Here is a 24,598-nt window from a genome sequence, read left to right as displayed (position 1 = left end):
TGTGGAGGCTGGGACCCTTCGCGGTGCGCGGACCACTCTCTGTGTGGAGTCGGGGACCCTTCGCGGTGCGTGGACCCCTCTCTGTGCGGAGTCGGGGGCCCTTCGCGGTGCGTGGACCTCTCTCTGTGTGGAGTCAGGGACTCTGCGCGGTGCGTGGACCAATCTCTGTGTGGAGTCGGGGACCCTGCGCGGTGCGCGGACCACTCTCTGTGTGGAGTTGCGGACCCTTCGCGGTGCGCGGACCACTCTCTGTGTGGAGTCGGGGACCCTTCGCGGTGCGTGGACCCCTCTCTGTGCGGAGTCGGGGGCCCTTCGCGGTGCGTGGACCTCTCTCTGTGTGGAGTCGGGGACTCTGCGCGGTGCATGGACCACTCTCTGTGTGGAGTCGGGGATCCTGCGCGGTGCGTGGACCACTCTCTGTGTGTAGTCGGGGACTCTGCGCGGTGCGTGGGCCTCTCTCTGTGTGCAGTCGGCGACCCTTCGCGGTGCGCGGACCACTCTCTGTGTGGAGTCGGGGACCCTTCGCGGTGCGTGGACCACTCTCTGTCTGGAGGCTGGGACCCTTCGCGGTGCGTGGACCACTCTCTGTGTGGAGGCTGGGACCCTTCGCGGTGCGCGGACCACTCTCTGTGTGGAGTCGGGGACCCTTCGCGGTGCGTGGACCCCTCTCTGTGCGGAGTCGGGGGCCCTTCGCGGTGCGTGAACCTCTCTCTGTGTGGAGTCGGGGACCCTGCGCGGTGCGCAGACCACTCTCTGTGTGGAGTCAGGGACCCTTCGCGGTGCGTGGACCACTCTCTGTGTGGGGTTGGGGACCCTTCGCGGTGCGCGGACCACTCTCTGTGTGGAGTCGGGGACCCTTCGCGGTGCGTGGACCCCTCTCTGTGCGGAGTCGGGGGCACTTCGCGGTGCGTGGACCTCTCTCTGTGTGGAGTCGGGGACTCTGCGCGGTGCGTGGACCACTCTCCGTGTGGAGTCGGGGACCCTTCGCGGTGCGTGGACCACTCTCCGTGTGGAGTCGGGGACCCTTCGCGGTGCGTGGACCACTCTCTGTGTGGAGTCGGGGACCCTTCGCGGTGCGTGGACCACTCTCTGTGTGTAGTCGGGGAATCTGCGCGGTGCGTGTACCACTCTCTGTATGCAGTCGGCGACCCTTCGCGGTGCGTGGACCACTCTCTGTGTGGAGTCGGGGACCCTTCGCGGTGCGTGGGCCTCTCTCTGTGTGGAGTCAGCGACCCTTCGCGGTGCGTGTACCACTCTCTGTATGCAGTCGGCGACCCTTCGCGGTGCGCGGGCCACTCTCTGTGTGGAGTCGGGGACCCGTCGTGGTCCGCGGACCCCTCTCTGTGTGAAGTCGGGGACCCTTCGCGGTGCGTGGACCACTCTCTGTGTGTAGTCGGCGACCATTCGCGGTGCGTGGACCACTCTCTGTGTGGAGTCGGAAACCATTCGTGGTGCGTGGACCACTCTCTGTGTGGAGGCTGGGACCCTTCGTGGTGCGCGGACCACTCTCTGTGTGGAGTCGGGGACCCTTCCCAATGCGTGGACCACTCTCTGTGTGGAGTCGGGGACACTTCGCGGTGCGTGGACCACTCTCTGTGCGGAGTCAGGGGCACTTCGCGGTGCGTGGACCTCTCTCTGTGTGGAGTCGGGGACCCTTCGCGGTGCGTGGACCCCTCTCTGTGCGGAGTCGGGGGCCCTTCGCGGTGCGTGAACCTCTCTCTGTGTGGAGTCGGGGACTCTGCGCGGTGCATGGACCACTCTCTGTGTGGGGTTGGGGACCCTTTGCGGTGCGTGGACCTCTCTCTGTGTGGAGTCGGGGGCACTTCGCGGTGCGCGGGCCACTCTCTGTGTGGAGTCGGGGACCCTTCGCGGTGCGTGGACCTCTCTCTGTGTGGAGTCGGGGACCCTTCGCGGTGCGTGGACCACTCTCTGTGTGGAGTCGGGGACCCTTCGCGGTGCGTGGACCTCTCTCTGTGTGGAGTCGGGGGCACTTCGCGGTGCGTGGACCACTCTCTGTGTGGAGTCGGGGACCCTTCGCGGTGCGTGGACCACTCTCCGTGTGGAGTCGGGGACCCTTCGCGGTGCGTGGACCTCTCTCTGTGTGGAGTCGGGGACCCTTCGCGGTGCGTGGACCACTCTCTGTGTGTAGTCGGGGAATCTGCGCGGTGCGTGTACCACTCTCTGTATGCAGTCGGCGACCCTTCGCGGTGCGTGGGCCTCTCTCTGTGTGGAGTCAGCGACCCTTCGCGGTGCGTGTACCACTCTCTGTATGCAGTCGGCGACCCTTCGCGGTGCGCGGGCCACTCTCTGTGTGGAGTCGGGGACCCGTCGTGGTCCGCGGACCCCTCTCTGTGTGAAGTCGGGGACCCTTCGCGGTGCGTGGACCACTCTCTGTGTGGAGTCGGCGACCATTCGCGGTGCGTGGACCACTCTCTGTGTGGAGTCGGAAACCATTCGCGGTGCGCGGACCACTCTCTGTGTGTAGTCGGCGACCATTCGCGGTGCGTGGACCACTCTCTGTGTGGAGTCGGAAACCATTCGTGGTGCGTGGACCACTCTCTGTGTGGAGGCTGGGACCCTTCGTGGTGCGCGGACCACTCTCTGTGTGGAGTCGGGGACCCTTCCCAATGCGTGGACCACTCTCTGTGTGGAGTCGGGGACACTTCGCGGTGCGTGGACCACTCTCTGTATGGAGTCGGGGACCCTTCGCGGTGCGTGGACCACTCTCTGTGTGGAGTCGGGGACTCTGCGCGGTGCGTGGACCACACTCTGTGTGGAGTCGGGGACCCTTCGCGGTGCGCGAACCACTCTCTGTGTGGAGTCGGGGACCCTTCGCGGTGCGTGGACCACTCTCTGTCTGGAGGCTGGGACCCTTCGCGGTGCGTGGACCACTCTCTGTGTGGAGGCTGGGACCCTTCGCGGTGCGCGGACCCCTCTCTGTGCGGAGTCGGGGACCCTTCGCGGTGCGTGGACCCCTCTCTGTGCGGAGTCGGGGGCCCTTCGCGGTGCGTGGACCTCTCTCTGTGTGGAGTCAGGGACTCTGCGCGGTGCGTGGACCAATCTCTGTGTGGAGTCGGGGACCCTGCGCGGTGCGCGGACCACTCTCTGTGTGGAGTTGGGGACCCTTCGCGGTGCGCGGACCACTCTCTGTGTGGAGTCGGGGACCCTTCGCGGTGCGTTGACCACTCTCTGTGTGGAGTCAGGGACTCTGCGCGGTGCGTTGACCACTCTCTGTGTGGAGTCGGGGACCCTTCGCGGTGCGTGGACCCCTCTCTGTGCGGAGTCGGGGGCCCTTCGCGGTGCGTGGACCTCTCTCTGTGTGGAGTCGGGGACTCTGCGCGGTGCATGAACCACTCTCTGTGTGGAGTCGGGGATCCTGCGCGGTGCGCAGACCACTCTCTGTGTGGGGTTGGGGACCTTTCGCGGTGCGCGGACCACTCTCTGTGTGGAGTCGGGGACCCTTCGCGGTGCGTGGACCCCTCTCTGTGCGGAGTCGGGGGCACTTCGCGGTGCGTGGACCTCTCTCTGTGTGGAGTCGGGGACCCTTCGCGGTGCGTGGACCACTCTCTGTGTGGATTCGGAGACCATTCGTGGTGCGTGGACCACTCTCTGTGTGGAGGCTGGGACCCTTCGTGGTGCGCGGACCACTCTCTGTGTGGAGTCGGGGACCCTTCCCAATGCGTGGACCACTCTCTGTGTGGAGTCGGGGACCCTTCGCGGTGCGTGGACCACTCTCTGTATGGAGTCGGAGACAATTCGCGGTGCGTGGACCACTCTCTGTGTGGAGTCGGGGACTCTGCGCGGTGCGTGGACCACACTCTGTGTGGAGTCAGGGACCCTTCGCGGTGCGGGATCACTCTCTGTCTGGAGGCTGGGACCCTTCGCGGTGCGCGGACCACTCTCTGTGTGGAGTCGGGGACCCTTCGCGGTGCGTGGACCACTCTCTGTCTGGAGGCTGGGACCCTTCGCGGTGCGTGGACCACTCTCTGTGTGGAGGCTGGGACCCTTCGCGGTGCGCGGACCACTCTCTGTGTGGAGTCGGGGACCCTTCGCGGTGCGTGGACCCCTCTCTGTGCGGAGTCGGGGGCCCTTCGCGGTGCGTGGACCTCTCTCTGTGTGGAGTCAGGGACTCTGCGCGGTGCGTGGACCAATCTCTGTGTGGAGTCGGGGACCCTGCGCGGTGCGCGGACCACTCTCTGTGTGGAGTTGCGGACCCTTCGCGGTGCGTGGACCCCTCTCTGTGCGGAGTCGGGGGCACTTCGCGGTGCGTGGACCTCTCTCTGTGTGGAGTCGGGGACTCTGCGCGGTGCGTGGACCACTCTCCGTGTGGAGTCGGGGACCCTTCGCGGTGCGTGGACCACTCTCCGTGTGGAGTCGGGGACCCTTCGCGGTGCGTGGACCACTCTCTGTGTGGAGTCGGGGACCCTTCGCGGTGCGTGGACCACTCTCTGTGTGTAGTCGGGGAATCTGCGCGGTGCGTGTACCACTCTCTGTATGCAGTCGGCGACCCTTCGCGGTGCGTGGACCAATCTCTGTGTGGAGTCGGGGACCCTGCGCGGTGCGCGGGCCACTCTCTGTATGCAGTCGGCGACCCTTCGCGGTGCGCGGGCCACTCTCTGTGTGGAGTCGGGGACCCGTCGTGGTCCGCGGACCCCTCTCTGTGTGAAGTCGGGGACCCTTCGCGGTGCGTGGACCACTCTCTGTGTGGAGTCGGGGACTCTGCGCGGTGCGTGGACCACTCTCTGTGTGTAGTCGGCGACCATTCGCGGTGCGTGGACCACTCTCTGTGTGGAGTCGGAAACCATTCGTGGTGCGTGGACCACTCTCTGTGTGGAGGCTGGGACCCTTCGTGGTGCGCGGACCACTCTCTGTGTGGAGTCGGGGACCCTTCCCAATGCGTGGACCACTCTCTGTGTGGAGTCGGGGACACTTCGCGGTGCGTGGACCACTCTCTGTATGGAGTCGGGGACCCTTCGCGGTGCGTGGACCACTCTCTGTGTGGAGTCGGGGACTCTGCGCGGTGCGTGGACCACACTCTGTGTGGAGTCGGGGACCCTTCGCGGTGCGTGGACCACTCTCTGTGTGGAGTCGGGGACTCTGCGCGGTGCATGGACCACTCTCTGTGTGGAGTCGGGGACCCTTCGCGGTGCGTGGACCACTCTCTGTGTGTAGTCGGGGAATCTGCGCGGTGCGTGTACCACTCTCTGTATGCAGTCGGCGACCCTTCGCGGTGCGTGGACCACTCTCTGTGTGGAGTCGGGGACTCTGCGCGGTGCGTGGACCACACTCTGTGTGGAGTCGGGGACCCTTCGCGGTGCGTGGACCACTCTCTGTGTGGAGTCGGGGACTCTGCGCGGTGCATGGACCACTCTCTGTGTGGAGTCGGGGACCCTTCGCGGTGCGCGGACCAATCTCTGTGTGGAGTCGGGGACCCTGCGCGGTGCGTGGACCACTCTCTGTGTGGAGGCTGGGACCCTTCGCGGTGCGTGGACCGCTCTCTGTGTGGAGTCGGGGACCCTTCGCGGTGCGTGGACCACTCTCTGTGTGGAGTCGGGGACCCTTCGCGGTGCGCGAACCACTCTCTGTGTGGAGTCGGGGACCCTTCGCGGTGCGTGGACCACTCTCTGTCTGGAGGCTGGGACCCTTCGCGGTGCGTGGACCACTCTCTGTGTGGAGGCTGGGACCCTTCGCGGTGCGCGGACCCCTCTCTGTGCGGAGTCGGGGACCCTTCGCGGTGCGTGGACCCCTCTCTGTGCGGAGTCGGGGGCCCTTCGCGGTGCGTGGACCTCTCTCTGTGTGGAGTCAGGGACTCTGCGCGGTGCGTGGACCAATCTCTGTGTGGAGTCGGGGACCCTGCGCGGTGCGCGGACCACTCTCTGTGTGGAGTTGGGGACCCTTCGCGGTGCGCGGACCACTCTCTGTGTGGAGTCGGGGACCCTTCGCGGTGCGTTGACCACTCTCTGTGTGGAGTCAGGGACTCTGCGCGGTGCGTTGACCACTCTCTGTGTGGAGTCGGGGACCCTTCGCGGTGCGTGGACCCCTCTCTGTGCGGAGTCGGGGGCCCTTCGCGGTGCGTGGACCTCTCTCTGTGTGGAGTCGGGGACTCTGCGCGGTGCATGGACCACTCTCTGTGTGGAGTCGGGGATCCTGCGCGGTGCGCAGACCACTCTCTGTGTGGGGTTGGGGACCTTTCGCGGTGCGCGGACCACTCTGTGTGGAGTCGGGGACCCTTCGCGGTGCGTGGACCCCTCTCTGTGCGGAGTCGGGGGCACTTCGCGGTGCGTGGACCTCTCTCTGTGTGGAGTCGGGGACCCTTCGCGGTGCGTGGACCACTCTCTGTGTGTAGTCGGGGACTCTGCGCGGTGCGTGGGCCTCTCTCTGTGTGGAGTCAGCGACCCTTCGCGGTGCGTGTACCACTCTCTTTGTGTAGTCGGCGACCCTTCGCGGTGCGCGGGCCACTCTGTGTGCAGTCGGCGACCCTTCGCGGTGCGTGGACCACTCTCTGTGTGGAGTCGGGGACTCTGCGCGGTGCGTGGACCACTCTCTGTGTGGAGTCGGGGACCCTTCGCGGTGCGTGGACCACTCTCTGTGTGGAGTCGGGCGCCCTTCGCGGTGCGTGGACCTCTCTGTGTGGAGTCGGGGACTCTGCGCGGTGCATGGACCACTCTCTGTGTGGAGTCGGGGACCCTTCGCGGTGCGTGGACCACTCTCTGTGTGGGGTCGGGGACCCTTCGCGGTGCGTGGACCACTCTCTGTGTGGGGTCGGGGACTCTGCGCGGTGCATGGACCACTCTCTGTGTGGAGTCGGGGACCCTTCGCGGTGCGTGGACCACTCTCTGTGTGGGGTCGGGGACCCTTCGCGGTGCGCGAACCACGCTCTGTGTGGAGTCGGGGACCCTTCTCGGTGCGGGACCACTCTCTGTGCGGAGTCGGGGACTCTGCGCGGTGCATGGACCACTCTCTGTGTGGAGTCGGGGACCCTTCGCGGTGCGCGAACCACGCTCTGTGTGGAGTCAGGGACTCTGCGCGGTGCGTGGACCACTCTCTGTGTGGAGTCGGGGACTCTGCGCGGTGCATGGACCACTCTCTGTCTGGAGGCTGGGACCCTTCGCGGTGCGTGGACCACTCTCTGTGTGGAGGCTGGGACCCTTCGCGGTGCGCGGACCACTCTCTGTGTGGAGTCGGGGACCCTTCGCTGTGCGTGGACCACTCTCTGTGCGGAGTCGGGGGCCCTTCGCGGTGCGTGGACCTCTCTCTGTGTGGAGTCGGGGACCCTTCGCGGTGCGTGGACCACTCTCTGTGTGGAGTCGGGGACCCTTCGCGGTGCGGGACCACTCTCTGAGCGGAGTTGGGGACCCTTCGCGGTGCGTGGACCACTCTCCGTGTGGAGTCGGGGACCCTTGGCGGTGCGTGGACCACTCTCTGTGTGGAGTCGGGGACCCTTCGCGGTGCGTGGATCACTCTCTGTGTGTAGTCGGGGACTCTGCGCGGTGCGCGGACCACTCTCTGTGTGTAGTCGCCGACCATTCGTGGTGCGTGGACCACTCTCTGTGTGGAGTCGGAGACCATTCGTGGTGCGTGGACCCCTCTCTGTGTGGAGGCTGGGACCCTTCGTGGTGCGCGGACCACTCTCTGTGTGGAGTCGGGGACACTTCCCAGTGCGTGGACCACTCTCTGTGTGGAGTCGGGGACCCTTCGCGGTGCGTGGACAACTCTCTGTGTGGAGTCGGGGACTCTGCGCGGTGCATGGACCACTCTCTCTGTGGAGTCGGGGACCCTTCGCGGTGCGCGAACCACGCTCTGTGTGGAGTCGGGGACCCTTCGCGGTGCGTGGACCACTCTCTGTGTGGAGGCTGGGACCCTTCGCGGTGCGCGGACCACTCTCTGTGTGGAGTCGGGGACCCTTCGCGGTGCGTGGACCCCTCTCTGTGCGGAGTCGGGGGCACTTCGCGGTGCGTGGACCTCTCTCTGTGTGGAGTCGGGGACCCTTCGCGGTGCGTGGACCACTCTCTGTGTGGAGTCGGGGACCCTTCGCGGTGCGGGACCACTCTCTGAGCGGAGTCGGGGACCCTTCGCGGTGCGTGGACCTCTCTTTGTGTGGAGTCAGGGACTCGGCGCGGTGCGCGGACTTCTCTCTGTGCGGAGTCGGGGACCCTTCGCGGTGCGCGGACCACTCTCTGTGTGGAGTCGGGGAACCTGCGCGGTGCGTGGACCACTCTCTGTTAGGAGTCGGGGACCCTTCGCGGTGCATGGACCACTCTCTGTGTGGAGTCGGGGACCCTTCGCGGTGCGGGACCACTCTCTGTGCGGAGTCGGGGACTCTTCGCAGTGCGCGGACCACTCTCTGTGTGGAGTCGGGGACCCTTCGCGGTGCGTGGACCACTCTCTGTGTGGAGTCAGGGACTCTGCGCGGTGCGTGGACCACTCTCTGTGTGGAGTCGGGGACTCTGCGCGGTGCGTGGACCACTCTCTGTGTGGAGTCGGGGACCCTGTGCGGTGCGTGGACCACTCTCTGTGCGGAGTCGGGGACCCTTCGCGGTGCGTGGACCACTCTCTGTGCGGAGTCGGACACCCTTCGCGGTGCGTGGACCACTCTCTGTGTGGAGGCGGGGACTCTGCGCGGTGCGTGGACCACTCTCTGTGCGGAGTCGGGGACCCTTCGCGGTACGTGCACCACTCTCCGTGTGGAGTCGGGGACCTTGCGCGGTGCGTGGACCACTCTCTGTGCGGAGTCGGAAACCCTTCGCGGTGCGCGGACCACTCTCTGTGTGGAGTCGGGGACACTGCGCGGTGCGTGGACCACTCTCTGTGTGGAGTCGAGGACCCTTCGCGGTGCGTGGACCACTCTCTGTGTGGAGTTAGGGACTCTGCGCGGGGCGTGGACAACTCTCCTTGTGGAGGCTGGGACCCTTCGCGGTGCGCGAACCACTCTCTGTGTGGAGTCGGGGACCCTTCGCGGTGCGTGGACCACTCTCTGTCTGGAGGCTGGGACCCTTCGCGGTGCGTGGACCACTCTCTGTGTGGAGGCTGGGACCCTTCGCGGTGCGCGGACCACTGTGTGGAGTAGGTGACCCTTCGCGGTGCGTGGACCCCTCTCTGTGCGGAGTCGGGGGCCCTTCGCGGTGCGTGGACCTCTCTCTGTGTGGAGTTGGGTACCCTTCGCGGTGCGTGGACCACTCTCTGTGTGGAGTCAGGGACTCTGCGCGGTGCGTGGACCAATCTCTGTGTGGAGTCGGGGACTCTGCGCGGTGCATGGACCACTCTCTGTGTGGAGTCGGGGACACTGCGCGGTGCGCGGACCACTCTCTGTGTGGAGTTGGGGAGCCTTCGCGGTGCATGGACCACTCTCTGTGTGGAGTCGGGGACCCTGCGCGGTGCGCGGACCACTCTCTGTGTGGAGTCGGGAACCCTTTGCGGTGCGTGGACCACTCTCTGTGTGGAGTCGGGCGCCCTTCGCGGTGCGTGGACCACTCTCTGTGTGGAGTCGGGGACTCTGCGCGGTGCGTGGACCTCTCTCTGTGTGGAATCGAGGACCCATCGCGGTGACAGGACCACTCTCTGTGTGGAGTCGGGGACACTGCGCGGTGCGTGGACCACTCTCTGTGTGGAGTCGAGGACCCTTCGCGGTGCGTGGACCACTCTCTGTGTGGAGTCAGGGACTCTGCGCGGTGCGTGGACAACTCTCTGTGTGGAGGCTGGGACCCTTCGCGGTGCGCGAACCACTCTCTGTGTGGAGTCGGGGACCCTTCGCGGTGCGTGGACCACTCTCTGTGTGGAGTCGGGGACCCTTCGCGGTGCGTGGACCACTCTCTGTGTGTAGTCGGCGACCATTCGCGGTGCGTGGACCACTCTCTGTGTGGAGTCGGAGACCATTCGTGGTGCGTGGACCACTCTCTGTGTGGAGGCTGGGACCCTTCGTGGTGCGCGGACCACTCTCTGTGTGGAGTCGGGGACCCTTCCCAGTGCGTGGACTACTCTCTGTGTGGAGTCGGGGACCCTTCGCGGTGCGTGGACCACTCTCTGTGTGGAGTCGGGGACCCTTTGCGGTGCATGGACCACTCTGTGTGGAGTCGGGGACCCTTCGCGGTGCGTGGGCCTCTCTCTGTGTGGAGTCAGGGACTCTGCGCGGTGCATGGACCACTCTCTGTGTGGAGTCGGGGACCCTTTGCGGTGCGTGGACCACTCTCTGTGTGGAGTCGGGGACCCTTCGCGGTGCGTGGGCCTCTCTCTGTGTGGAGTCGGGGACCCTGCGCGGTGCATGGACCACTCTCTGTGTGGAGTCGGGGACCCTGCGCGGTGCGCGGACCACTCTCTGTGTGGAGTTGGGGACTCTGCGCGGTGCGCGGACCACTCTCTGTGTGTAGTCGGCGACCATTCGCGGTGCGTGGACCACTCTCTGTGTGTAGTCGGCGACCATTCGCGGTGCGTGGACCACTCTCTGTGTGGAGGCTGGGACCCTTCGTGGTGCGCGGACCACTCTCTGTGTGGAGTCGGGGACTCTGCGCGGTGCTCGGACCACTCTCTGTGTGTAGTCGGCGACCATTCGCGGTGCGTGGACCACTCTCTGTGTGTAGTCGGCGACCATTCGCGGTGCGTGGACCACTCTCTGTGCTGAGTCGGAAACCCTTCGCGGTGCGCGGACCACTCTCTGTGTGGAGTCGGGGACACTGCGCGGTGCGTGGACCACTCTCTGTGTGGAGTCGAGGACCCTTCGCGGTGCGTGGACCACTCTCTGTGTGGAGTCAGGGACTCTGCGCGGTGCGTGGACAACTCTCCTTGTGGAGGCTGGGACCCTTCGCGGTGCGCGAACCACTCTCTGTGTGGAGTCGGGGACCCTTCGCGGTGCGTGGACCACTCTCTGTCTGGAGGCTGGGACCCTTCGCGGTGCGTGGACCACTCTCTGTGTGGAGGCTGGGACCCTTCGCGGTGCGCGAACCACTCTCTGTGTGGAGTCGGGGACCATTCGCGGTGCGTGGACCACTCTCTGTGTGTAGTCGGCGACCATTCGCGGTGCGTGGACCACTCTCTGTGTGGAGGCTGGGACCCTTCGTGGTGCGCGGACCACTCTCTGTGTGGAGTCGGGGACTCTGCGCGGTGCGCGGACCTCTCTCTGTGTGTAGTCGGCGACCATTCGCGGTGCGTGGACCACTCTCTGTGTGTAGTCGGCGACCATTCGCGGTGCGTGGACCACTCTCTGTGCGGAGTCGGAAACCCTTCGCGGTGCGCGGACCACTCTCTGTGTGGAGTCGGGGACACTGCGCGGTGCGTGGACCACTCTCTGTGTGGAGTCGAGGACCCTTCGCGGTGCGTGGACCACTCTCTGTGTGGAGTCAGGGACTCTGCGCGGTGCGTGGACAACTCTCCTTGTGGAGGCTGGGACCCTTCGCGGTGCGCGAACCACTCTCTGTGTGGAGTCGGGGACCCTTCGCGGTGCGTGGACCACTCTCTGTCTGGAGGCTGGGACCCTTCGCGGTGCGTGGACCACTCTCTGTGTGGAGGCTGGGACCCTTCGCGGTGCGCGGACCACTGTGTGGAGTAGGTGACCCTTCGCGGTGCGTGGACCGCTCTCTGTGCGTAGTCGGGGGCCCTTCGCGGTGCGTGGACCTCTCTCTGTGTGGAGTTGGGGACCCTTCGCGGTGCGTGGACCACTCTCTGTGTGGAGTCAGGGACTCTGCGCGGTGCGTGGACCAATCTCTGTGTGGAGTCGGGGACTCTGCGCGGTGCATGGACCACTCTCTGTGTGGAGTCGGGGACCCTGCGCGGTGCGCGGACCACTCTCTGTGTGGAGTTGGGGAGCCTTCGCGGTGCATGGACCACTCTCTGTGTGGAGTCGGGGACCCTTCGCGGTGCATGGACCACTCTCTGTGTGGAGTCGGGGACCCTTCGCGGTGCGGGACCACTCTCTGTGCGGAGTCGGGGACTCTTCGCAGTGCGCGGACCACTCTCTGTGTGGAGTCGGGGACCCTTCGCGGTGCGTGGACCACTCTCTGTGTGGAGTCAGGGACTCTGCGCGGTGCGTGGACCACTCTCTGTGTGGAGTCGGGGACTCTGCGCGGTGCGTGGACCACTCTCTGTGTGGAGTCGGGGACCCTGTGCGGTGCGTGGACCACTCTCTGTGCGGAGTCGGGGACCCTTCGCGGTGCGTGGACCACTCTCTGTGCGGAGTCGGACACCCTTCGCGGTGCGTGGACCACTCTCTGTGTGGAGGCGGGGACTCTGCGCGGTGCGTGGACCACTCTCTGTGCGGAGTCGGGGACCCTTCGCGGTACGTGCACCACTCTCCGTGTGGAGTCGGGGACCTTGCGCGGTGCGTGGACCACTCTCTGTGCGGAGTCGGAAACCCTTCGCGGTGCGCGGACCACTCTCTGTGTGGAGTCGGGGACACTGCGCGGTGCGTGGACCACTCTCTGTGTGGAGTCGAGGACCCTTCGCGGTGCGTGGACCACTCTCTGTGTGGAGTTAGGGACTCTGCGCGGGGCGTGGACAACTCTCCTTGTGGAGGCTGGGACCCTTCGCGGTGCGCGAACCACTCTCTGTGTGGAGTCGGGGACCCTTCGCGGTGCGTGGACCACTCTCTGTCTGGAGGCTGGGACCCTTCGCGGTGCGTGGACCACTCTCTGTGTGGAGGCTGGGACCCTTCGCGGTGCGCGGACCACTGTGTGGAGTAGGTGACCCTTCGCGGTGCGTGGACCCCTCTCTGTGCGGAGTCGGGGGCCCTTCGCGGTGCGTGGACCTCTCTCTGTGTGGAGTTGGGTACCCTTCGCGGTGCGTGGACCACTCTCTGTGTGGAGTCAGGGACTCTGCGCGGTGCGTGGACCAATCTCTGTGTGGAGTCGGGGACTCTGCGCGGTGCATGGACCACTCTCTGTGTGGAGTCGGGGACACTGCGCGGTGCGCGGACCACTCTCTGTGTGGAGTTGGGGAGCCTTCGCGGTGCATGGACCACTCTCTGTGTGGAGTCGGGGACCCTGCGCGGTGCGCGGACCACTCTCTGTGTGGAGTCGGGAACCCTTTGCGGTGCGTGGACCACTCTCTGTGTGGAGTCGGGCGCCCTTCGCGGTGCGTGGACCACTCTCTGTGTGGAGTCGGGGACTCTGCGCGGTGCGTGGACCTCTCTCTGTGTGGAATCGAGGACCCATCGCGGTGACAGGACCACTCTCTGTGTGGAGTCGGGGACACTGCGCGGTGCGTGGACCACTCTCTGTGTGGAGTCGAGGACCCTTCGCGGTGCGTGGACCACTCTCTGAGTGGAGTCAGGGACTCTGCGCGGTGCGTGGACAACTCTCTGTGTGGAGGCTGGGACCCTTCGCGGTGCGTGGACCTCTCTCTGTGTGGAGTCAGGGACTCTGCGCGGTGCGTGGACAACTCTCTGTGTGGAGGCTGGGACCCTTCGCGGTGCGCGAACCACTCTCTGTGTGGAGTCGGGGACCCTTCGCGGTGCGTGGACCACTCTCTGTGTGGAGTCGGGGACTCTGCGCAGTGCGTGGACCACTCTCTGTGTGTAGTCGGCGACCATTCGCGGTGCGTGGACCACTCTCTGTGTGGAGTCGGAGACCATTCGTGGTGCGTGGACCACTCTCTGTGTGGAGGCTGGGACCCTTCGTGGTGCGCGGACCACTCTCTGTGTGGAGTCGGGGACCCTTCCCAGTGCGTGGACTACTCTCTGTGTGGAGTCGGGGACCCTTCGCGGTGCGTGGACCACTCTCTGTGTGGAGTCGGGGACCCTTTGCGGTGCATGGACCACTCTCTGTGTGGAGTCGGGGACCCTTCGCGGTGCGTGGGCCTCTCTCTGTGTGGAGTCAGGGACTCTGCGCGGTGCATGGACCACTCTCTGTGTGGAGTCGGGGACCCTTTGCGGTGCGTGGACCACTCTCTGTGTGGAGTCGGGGACCCTTCGCGGTGCATGGACCACTCTCTGTGTGGAGTCGGGGACCCTTTGCGGTGCGTGGGCCTCTCTCTGTGTGGAGTCGGGGACCCTGCGCGGTGCATGGACCACTCTCTGTGTGGAGTCGGGGACCCTGCGCGGTGCGCGGACCACTCTCTGTGTGGAGTTGGGGACTCTGCGCGGTGCGCGGACCACTCTCTGTGTGTAGTCGGCGACCATTCGCGGTGCGTGGACCACTCTCTGTGTGTAGTCGGCGACCATTCGCGGTGCGTGGACCACTCTCTGTGTGGAGGCTGGGACCCTTCGTGGTGCGCGGACCACTCTCTGTGTGGAGTCGGGGACTCTGCGCGGTGCTCGGACCACTCTCTGTGTGTAGTCGGCGACCATTCGCGGTGCGTGGACCACTCTCTGTGTGTAGTCGGCGACCATTCGCGGTGCGTGGACCACTCTCTGTGCTGAGTCGGAAACCCTTCGCGGTGCGCGGACCACTCTCTGTGTGGAGTCGGGGACACTGCGCGGTGCGTGGACCACTCTCTGTGTGGAGTCGAGGACCCTTCGCGGTGCGTGGACCACTCTCTGTGTGGAGTCAGGGACTCTGCGCGGTGCGTGGACAACTCTCCTTGTGGAGGCTGGGACCCTTCGCGGTGCGCGAACCACTCTCTGTGTGGAGTCGGGGACCCTTCGCGGTGCGTGGACCACTCTCTGTCTGGAGGCTGGGACCCTTCGCGGTGCGTGGACCACTCTCTGTGTGGAGGCTGGGACCCTTCGCGGTGCGCGAACCACTCTCTGTGTGGAGTCGGGGACCATTCGCGGTGCGTGGACCACTCTCTGTGTGTAGTCGGCGACCATTCGCGGTGCGTGGACCACTCTCTGTGTGGAGGCTGGGACCCTTCGTGGTGCGCGGACCACTCTCTGTGTGGAGTCGGGGACTCTGCGCGGTGCGCGGACCTCTCTCTGTGTGTAGTCGGCGACCATTCGCGGTGCGTGGACCACTCTCTGTGTGTAGTCGGCGACCATTCGCGGTGCGTGGACCACTCTCTGTGCGGAGTCGGAAACCCTTCGCGGTGCGCGGACCACTCTCTGTGTGGAGTCGGGGACACTGCGCGGTGCGTGGACCACTCTCTGTGTGGAGTCGAGGACCCTTCGCGGTGCGCGGACCACTCTCTGTGTGGAGTCGGGGACTCTGCGCGGTGCGCGGACCTCTCTCTGTGTGTAGTCGGCGACCATTCGCGGTGCGTGGACCACTCTCTGTGTGTAGTCGGCGACCATTCGCGGTGCGTGGACCACTCTCTGTGCGGAGTCGGAAACCCTTCGCGGTGCGCGGACCACTCTCTGTGTGGAGTCGGGGACACTGCGCGGTGCGTGGACCACTCTCTGTGTGGAGTCGAGGACCCTTCGCGGTGCGTGGACCACTCTCTGTGTGGAGTCAGGGACTCTGCGCGGTGCGTGGACAACTCTCCTTGTGGAGGCTGGGACCCTTCGCGGTGCGCGAACCACTCTCTGTGTGGAGTCGGGGACCCTTCGCGGTGCGTGGACCACTCTCTGTCTGGAGGCTGGGACCCTTCGCGGTGCGTGGACCACTCTCTGTGTGGAGGCTGGGACCCTTCGCGGTGCGCGGACCACTGTGTGGAGTAGGTGACCCTTCGCGGTGCGTGGACCCCTCTCTGTGCGGAGTCGGGGGCCCTTCGCGGTGCGTGGACCTCTCTCTGTGTGGAGTTGGGGACCCTTCGCGGTGCGTGGACCACTCTCTGTGTGGAGTCAGGGACTCTGCGCGGTGCGTGGACCAATCTCTGTGTGGAGTCGGGGACTCTGCGCGGTGCATGGACCACTCTCTGTGTGGAGTCGGGGACCCTGCGCGGTGCGGGACCACTCTCTGTGTGGAGTCGGGGACTCTGCGCGGTGCGCGGACCACTCTCTGTGTGGAGTTGGGGACCCTGCGCGGTGCGCGGACCACTCTCTGTGTGGAGTTGGGGACCCTTCGCGGTGCGTGGACCACTCTCTGTGTGGAGTCAGGGACTCTGCGCGGTGCGTGGACCAATCTCTGTGTGGAGTCGGGGACTCTGCGCGGTGCATGGACCACTCTCTGTGTGGAGTCGGGGACCCTGCGCGGTGCGCGGACCACTCTCTGTGTGGAGTCGGGAACCCTTTGCGGTGCGTGGACCACTCTCTGTGTGGAGTCGGGCGCCCTTCGCGGTGCGTGGACCACTCTCTGTTTGGAGTCGGGGACTCTGCGCGGTGCGTGGACCTCTCTCTGTGTGGAATCGAGGACCCATCGCGGTGACAGGACCACTCTCTGTGTGGAGTCGGGGACACTGCGCGGTGCGTGGACCACTCTCTGTGTGGAGTCGAGGACCCTTCGCGGTGCGTGGACCACTCTCTGTGTGGAGTCAGGGACTCTGCGCGGTGCGTGGACAACTCTCTGTGTGGAGGCTGGGACCCTTCGCGGTGCGCGAACCACTCTCTGTGTGGAGTCGGGGACCCTTCGCGGTGCGTGGACCACTCTCTGTGTGGAGTCGGGGACTCTGCGCGGTGCGTGGACCACTCTCTGTGTGTAGTCGGCGACCATTCGCGGTGCGTGGACCACTCTCTGTGTGGAGTCGGAGACCATTCGTGGTGCGTGGACCACTCTCTGTGTGGAGGCTGGGACCCTTCGTGGTGCGCGGACCACTCTCTGTGTGGAGTCGGGGACCCTTCCCAGTGCGTGGACCACTCTCTGTGTGGAGTCGGGGACCCTTCGCGGTGCGTGGACCACTCTCTGTGTGGAGTCGGGGACACTTTGCGGTGCATGGACCACTCTCTGTGTGGAGTCGGGGACCCTTCGCGGTGCGTGGGCCTCTCTCTGTGTGGAGTCAGGGACTCTGCGCGGTGCATGGACCACTCTCTGTGTGGAGGCTGGGACCCTTCGCGGTGCGTGGACCACTCTCTGTGTGGAGTCGGGGACTCTGCGCGGTGCGTGGACCACTCTCTGTGTGGAGTCGGGGACCCTGCGCGGTGCGTGGACCACTCTCTGTGTGGAGTCGGGGACTCTTCGCGGTGCGCGGACCACTCTCTGTGTGGAGTCGGGGACCCTGCGCGGTGCGTGGACCACTCTCTGTGTGGAGTCGGGGACCCTTCGCGGTGCGCGGACCACTCTCTGTGTGGAGTCGGGGACTCTTCGCGGTGCGCGGACCACTCTCTGTGTGGAGTTGGGGACCCTGCGCGGTGCGCGGACCACTCTCTGTGTGGAGTCGGGGACTCTGCGCGGTGCGTGGACCACTCTCTGTGTGGAGTCGGGGACCCTTCGCGGTGCGTGGGCCTCTCTCTGTGTGGAGTCGGCGACCCTTCGCGGTGCGCGGGCCACTCTCTGTGTGGAGTCGGGGACCCGTCGTGGTCCGTGGACCCCTCTCTGTGTGGAGTCGGGGACCTTTGCGGTGCGTGGACCACTCTCTGTGTGGAGTCGGGGACTCTGCGCGGTGCGCGGACCACTCTCTGTGTGTAGTCGGCGACCATTCGCGGTGCGTGGACCACTCTCTGTGTGGAGTCGGAGACCATTCGTGGTGCGTGGACCACTCTCTGTGTGGAGGCTGGGACCCTTCGTGGTGCGCGGACCACTCTCTGTGTGGAGTCGGGGACCCTTCCCAGTGCGTGGACCACTCTCTGTGTGGAGTCGGGGACCCTTCGCGGTGCGTGGACCACTCTCTGTATGGAATCGGGGACCCTTCGCGGTGCGTGGACCACTCTCTGTGTGGAGTCGGGGACTCTGCGCGGTGCGCGGACCACACTCTGTGTGGAGTCGGGGACCCTTCGCGGTGCGTGGACCACTCTCTGTGTGGAGTCGGGGACTCTTCGCGGTGCGTGGACCACTCTCTGTGTGGAGTCGGGGACCCTTCGCGGTGCGTGGACCCCTCTCTGTGCGGAGTCGGGTGCCCTTCGCGGTGCGTGGACCACTCTCTGTGTGGAGTCGGGGACTCTGCGCGGTGCGCGGACCACTCTCTGTGTGGAGTCGGGGACCCTTCGCGGTGCGTGGACCACTCTCTGTGTGGAGTCGGGGACCCTGCGCGGTGCGCGGACCACTCTCTGTGTGGAGTTGGGGACCCTTCGCGGTGCGCGGACCACTCTCTGTGTGGAGTCGGGAACCCTTTGCGGTGCGTGGACCACTCTCTGTGTGGAGTCGGGGACTCTGCGCGGTGCGTGGACCACTCTCTGTGTGGAGTCGGGGATCCTTCGCGGTGCGTGGACCACTCTCTGTGTGGAGTCGGGCGCCCTTCGCGGTGCGTGGACCACTCTCTGTGTGGAGTCGGGGACTCTGCGCGGTGCGTGGACCTCTCTCTGTGTGGAATCGAGGACCCATCGCGGTGCGTGGACCACTCTCTGTGTGGAGTCGGGGACCCTTCACGGTGCGTGGACCACTCTCTGTGTGTAGTCGGGGACTCTGCGCGGTGCGTGGACCACTCTCTGTGTGGAGTCAGCGACCCTTCGCGGTGCGTGGACCACTCTCTGTGTGGAGTCGGGGACCCTTCGCGGTGCGCGGGCCACTCTCTGTGTGGAGTCGGGGACCCGTCGTGGTCCGCGGACCCCTCTCTGTGTGGAGTCGGGGACCCTTCGCGGTGCGTGGACCACTCTCTGTGTGGAGTCGGGGACTCTGCGCGGTGCGCGGACCACTCTCTGTGTGGAGTCGGGGACCCTTCGCGGTGCGTGGACCCCTCTCTGTGCGGAGTCGGGTGCCCTTCGCGGTGCGTGGACCTCTCTGTGTGTGGAGTCGGGGACTCTGCGCGGTGCATGGACCACTCTCTGTGTGGAGTCGGGGACCCTGCGCGGTGCGCGGACCACTCTCTGTGTGGAGTTGGGGACCCTTCGCGGTGCGCGGACCACTCTCTGTGTGGAGTCGGGAACCCTTTGCGGTGCGTGGACCACTCTCTGTGTGGAGTCGGGGACTCTGCGCGGTGCGTGGACCACTCTCTGTGTGGAGTCGGGGACCCTTCGCGGTGCGTGGACCACTCTCTGTGTGGAGCCGGGCGCCCTTCGCGGTGCGTGGACCACTCTCTGTGTGGAGTCGGGGACTCTGCGCGGTGCGTGGACCTCTCTCTGTGTGGAATCGAGGACCCATCGCGGTGCGTGGACCACTCTCTGTGTGGAGTCGGGGACCCTTCGCGGTGCGTGGACCACTCTCTGTGTGTAGTCGGGGACTCTGCGCGGTGCGTGGACCACTCTCTGTGTGGAGTCAGCGACCCTTCGCGGTGCGTGGACCACTCTCTGTGTGGAGTCGGGGACCCTTCGCGGTGCGCGGGCCACTCTCTGTGTGGAGTCGGGGACCCGTCGTGGTCCGCGGACCCCTCTCTGTGTGGAGTCGGGGACCCTTCGCGGTGCGTGGACCACTCTCTGTGTGGAGTCGGGGACTCTGCGCGGTGCGCGGACCACTCTCTGTGTGTAGTCGCCGACCATTCGTGGTGCGTGGACCACTCTCTGTGTGGAGGCTGGGACTCGTCGCGGTGCGTGGACCACTCTCTGTGTGGAGTCGGGGACCCTTCGCGGTGCGCGGACCACACTCTGTGTGGAGTCAGGGACTCTGCGCGGTGCGTGGACCACTCTCTGTGTGGGGTCGGGGACCCTTCGCGGTGCGTGGACCACTCTCTGTGTGGAGGCTGGGACCCTTCGCGGTGCGCGGACCACTCTCTGTGTGGAGTCGGGGACCCTTCGCGGTGCGTGGACCCCTCTCTGTGCGGAGTCGGGGGCACTTCGCGGTGCGTGGACCTCTCTCTGTGTGGAGTCGGGGACCCTTCGCGGTGCGTGGACCTCTCTCTGTGTGGAGTCGGGGACTCTGCGCGGTGCGTGGACCGCTCTCTGTGTGGAGTCGGGGACCCTTCGCGGTGCGTGGACCACTCTCTGTGTGGAGTCGGGGACTCTGCGCGGTGCGTGGACCTCTCTCTGTGTGGAGTCGGGGACCCTTCGCGGTGCGTGGACCACTCTCTGTGTGGAGTCGGGGACTCTGCGCGGTGCGTGGACCGCTCTCTGTGTGGAGTCGGGGACCCTTCGCGGTGCGGGACCACTCTCTGAGCGGAGTCGGGGACCCTTTGCGGTGCGTGGACCTCTCTCTGTGTGGAGGGTGGGACCCTTCGCGGTGCGCGGACCACTGTGTGGAGTCGGGGACCCTTCGCGGTGCGTGGAGCCCTCTCTGTGCGGAGTCGGGGGCCCTTCGCGGTGCGTGGACCTCTCTCTGTGTGGAGTTGGGGACCCTTCGCGGTGCGTGGACCTCTCTCTGTGTGGAGTCGGGGACTCTGCGCGGTGCGTGGACCACTCTCTGAGCGGAGTCGGGGACCCTTCGCGGTGCGTGGACCTCTCTCTGTGTGGAGTCAGGGACTCGGCGCGGTGCGCGGACCTCTCTCTGTGCGGAGTCGGGGACCCTTCGCGGTGCGCGGACCACTCTCTGTGTGGAGTCGGGGAACCTGCGCGGTGCGTGGACCACTCTCTGTGCGGAGTCGGGGACCCTTCGCGGTGCGGGACCACTCTCTGTGTGGAGTCGGGGACCCTTCGCGGTGCTGGACCACTCTCTGTGCGGAGTCGGGGACTCTTCGCGGTGCACGGACCACTCTCTGTGTGGAGTCGGGGACCCTTCGCGGTGCGTGGACCACTCTCTGTGTGGAGTCAGGGACTCTGCGCGGTGCACGGACCACTCTCTGTGTGGAGTCGGGGACCCTTCGCGGTGCGTGGACCTCTCTCTGTGTGGAGTCAGGGACTCTGCGCGGTGCGCGGACCACACTCTGTGTGGAGTCAGGGACTCTGCGCGGTGCGCGGACCACACTCTGTGTGGAGTCGGGGACCCTGCGCGGTGCCTGGACCACTCTCTGTGTGGAGGCTGGGACCCTTGGCGGTGCGTGGACCACTCTCTGTGCGGAGTCGGGGACCCTTCGCGGTGCGTGGACCACTCTCTGTGTGGAGTCGGGGACCCTGCGCGGTGCGTGGACCACTCTCTGTGTGGAGTCGGGGACCCTTCGCTGTGCGTGGACAACTCTCTGTGCGGAGTCGACTCCACACAGAGCGTGACCCCGCGTCCCAGAGCGTTACCCCGGGTCCCAGAGCATTACCCTGGGTCCCAGAGTGTTACCCTGGGTCCCAGAGCGTTACCCTGGGTCTCAGAACGTTACCCCGGGTCCCAGAGCGTTACCCTGGGTCCCAGAGCGTTACCCCGGATCCCACATCGTTACCCTGGGTCCCAGAGCGTTACCCTGGGTCCCAGAGCGTTACCCAGGGTCCCAGAGTGTTACCCCGCGTCCCAGAGCGTTACCCCGGGTCCCAGAGCGTTACCCCGGGTCCCAGAGCGTTACCCCGGGTCCCAGAGCGTTACCCCGGGTCCCAGAGCGTTACCCTGGGTCCCAGAGCGTTACCCTGTGTCCCAGAGCGTTACCCCGGGTCCCAGAGCGTTACCCCGGGTCCCAGAGCGTTACCCCGGGTCCCAGAGCGTTACCCCGGGTCCCAGAGCGTTACCCTGGGTCCCAGAGCGTTACCCCGGGTCCCACAGCGTTACCCCGGGTCCCAGAGCGTTACCCCGGGTCCCAGAGCGTTACCCTGAGTCCCAGAGCATTACCCTGGGTCCCAGAGCATTACCCTGGGTCCCACAGCGTTACCCCGGGTCCCAGAGCGTTACCCCGGGTCCCAGAGCGTTACCCAGGGTCCCAGAGCGTTACCCTGGGTCCCAGAGCGTTACCCAGGGTCCCAGAGCGTTACCCCGGGTCCCAGAGCGTTACCCCGTGTCCCAGAGCATTACCCCCGGTCCCAGAGCGTTACCCCCGGTCCCAGCGCGTTACCCTGGGTCCCAGAGCGTTACCCTGGGTCCCAGAGCGTTACCCTGGGTCCCAGAGCGTTACCCCGGGTCCCAGAGCGTTACCCTGGGTCCCAGAGCGTTACCCTGGGTTCCCAGAGCGTTACCCCGGGTCCCAGAGCGTTACCCCAGGTCCCAGAGCGTTACCCTGGGTCTCAGAGCATTACCCTGGGTACCAGAGCGTTACCCCGGGTCCCAGAGCATTACCCTGGGTCCCAGAGCGTTACCCCGGTTCCCAGAGCGTTACCCCGGGTCCCAGAGCGTTACCCTGGGTCCCAGAGCGTTACCCTGGGTCCCAGAGCGTTCCCCCGGTTCCCAGAGCGTTACCCTGGGTCCCAGAGCGTTACCCAGGGTCCCAGAGCGTTACCCAGGGTCCCAGAGCGTTACCCTGGGTCTCTGCTTTACTCGTACAGCACCAACAAACAGTGGCAGCCGTGTGTACCATCTACAAGGCGTACTGCAGGAACTCGCCAAGGCTCCGTAGACAGCAGTGTCATAAGACCATTCGATGTCAAGGCAGAAGTAGGCCATTCGGCCCATCGAGTCTGCTCCGCCATTCAATGAGACCGTGGGTGATCTGATAAAAAAAACAGAACTCCACTTTCCTGCCTTATCCCCCATAACTCTTGGGTCCTTGTGGTGCGGTGGCACAGTGGTTAGCACTGTTGCTTCACAGCTCCAGGGTCCCAGTTTCGATTCCCCGCTGGGTCACAGTCTGTGTGGAGTCTGCACGTTCTCCCCGTGTCTGCGTGGGTTTCCTCCGGGTGCTCCGGTTTCCTCCCACATGTCCCGAAAGACGTGCTGTTGGTGAATTGGACATTCTGAATTCTCCCTCTGTGTACCCGAACAGGCGCCGGAGTGTGGCGACTAGGGGCTTTTCACCGTAACTTCATTGCAGTGTTAATGTAAGCCTTCCGTGTCAATAAAGACTATTATTATTAAAAACCTGTCTATCGCAGCCTTGAACATACTTAATGACCCAGCCTCTACACCTCTCTGTGGTAAAGAATTCCACAAATTCACGACCTCATCTGTGTCTGAAATGGGTGACCCCCCTCACCCTGAGATTCTGCCCTCTGGTCTCAGACTCTCCCATCTAGAAGGACAAGAGCAGCAGATACCTGGGAACCCCACCACCTGGAGGTTCCCCTCCGAGTCACTCACCCCCCTGACTGGGAAATATATCGGCCGCTCCTTCACTGTCGCTGGGCAACATCCTGGAACTCTCTCCCTAACAGCACCGTGGGTGTACCTACACCTCAGGGACTGCAGCGGTTCAAGACGGCAGCTCACCCCCACCTTCTGAAGGGCAGCTCGGGCTGGACAATAAATGCGGCCGAACCAGCGACCCCCACATCCCTTGCAGGAGTAATGAAAAAAAAAGAAATGAATCCTGCTGAATATGGGTGTCTGCCTGGGTGAAGGAGTTCCAGTGGCTGTGAAGAGTTCTGCAGTTGAACAGCTGTTCTTACACACCTATGTAAGTCACGTCGATGAAGACAGGATCTGATTTGATGCTGCCCACCCGATTGGTGGCGATAATGGTGATGGTGTAAATGGTCCAGATGGAGGTGGATTCTCTGTCAAAGAAGCAGCTGTTCGGGCCCCATACTGACGTAATCCGGACATTCCAGCTCCGCACTGTCCCTATTGGCCAGAGCAGACATATCAGCATCAACACCCCATCCTCCCCCTCCCCCTCCCCTCCTCATCCCCTCCACCTCCCCCTCACCTCCCCCTCCCCTCCTCATCCCCTCCACCTCCCCCTCACCGTCCTCACCCCCTCCCCCTCCTTTCCCTCCTCCTCCCCCTCTCCCTCCTCCTCCCCCACCTCCCGCTCCTCACCCCCTCACCCTCCTCCCTTCCCACTCCTCATCCCCCTCCCCTCCTCACCCCCCTCCCCCTCCTCACCCTCTCCCCTCCTCACCCCCTCACCCTCCTCCCCTCCCACTCCTCATCTGCACCCCCCCTCCCCCTCCCCCTCCTCACCCCCTCCCCTTCCTCCCCTTCCTCCGCCTCACCCCATCCCCCTCCTCACCCCCTCACCCTCCTCCCCTCCCACTCCTCATCCCCTCCCCCTCCTCACCCCCTCCCCTCCTCACCCCCTCCCCTCCTCACCCCCTCCCCCTCCTCACCCTCTCCCCTCCTCACCCCCTCACCCTCCTCCCCTCCCACTCCTCATCTGCCTCCCCCCTCCCCCTCCTCACCCCCCTCCCCTTCCTCCCCTTCCTCCGCCTCACCCCATCCCCCTCCTCACCCCCTTACCCTCCTCCCCTCCCCCTCCTCATCCCCTCCCCCTCCTCACCCCCTCCCCCTCCTCACACCCTCCCCTCCTCACCCCCTCCCCCTCCTCACCCCCTCCCCTCCTCACCCCCTCACCCTCCTCCCCTCCCACTCCTCATCTGCCTCCCCCTCCCCCTCCTCACCCCTCCCCCTCCTCCCCCTCCTCACCCCCTCCCCTTCCTCCCCTTCCTCCGCCTCACCCCCTCCCCCCTCCTCACCCCCTCCCCTCCTCATCCCCTCCCCCCTCCCCCTCCTCAACCCTCCCCTTCCTCCCCCTCCTCCGCCTCACCCCCTCCCCCTCCTCACCCCCTCCTCACCCCTCCTCCCCCTCCCCCTCCTCACCCCTTCCCCCACCTCCCCCTCCTACGCCCCACCCCCTCCTCACGCCCTCCCCCTTCTCCCCCTTCTCCGCCTCCACCTCCGCCCCCCTCCTCCTCCCCCTCCTCCACCTCCTCCCCCTCCTCACCCCCCTCCTCACCCTCTCCCCCTCCCACCCCCTCCCCCTCCCCCTCCCCTCCTCACCCCCGCCCCCTCCTCCCCCTCACCCTCCAAACACCCTCCCCCTCTTCCCCCTCCCCCTCCTCACCCCCCTCCCCTCCTCCCCGCCCCTCCCCCTCCCCCTCCTCACCCTTCCT

General features: G+C 65.8%; 1 protein-coding gene across 1 annotated transcript in view; it reads right to left on the bottom strand.

The window, feature by feature from the left end:
- The window catches only part of LOC140429052 (prolactin receptor-like), a 239,687-nt gene that overhangs the window by 106,128 nt on the left and 108,961 nt on the right, over positions 1-24,598 (bottom strand). Inside the window, 2 exon segments of the mRNA XM_072515584.1 lie at positions 23,157-23,286; positions 23,288-23,327. Of these exon segments, the coding sequence (XP_072371685.1) occupies positions 23,157-23,286; positions 23,288-23,327 (170 nt within the window).

This window comes from Scyliorhinus torazame, chromosome 9 (genome assembly GCF_047496885.1).
Source record: "Scyliorhinus torazame isolate Kashiwa2021f chromosome 9, sScyTor2.1, whole genome shotgun sequence".
Lineage (NCBI taxonomy): Eukaryota > Metazoa > Chordata > Chondrichthyes > Carcharhiniformes > Scyliorhinidae > Scyliorhinus > Scyliorhinus torazame.
This window is presented reverse-complemented; position numbering and strand designations above follow the sequence as displayed.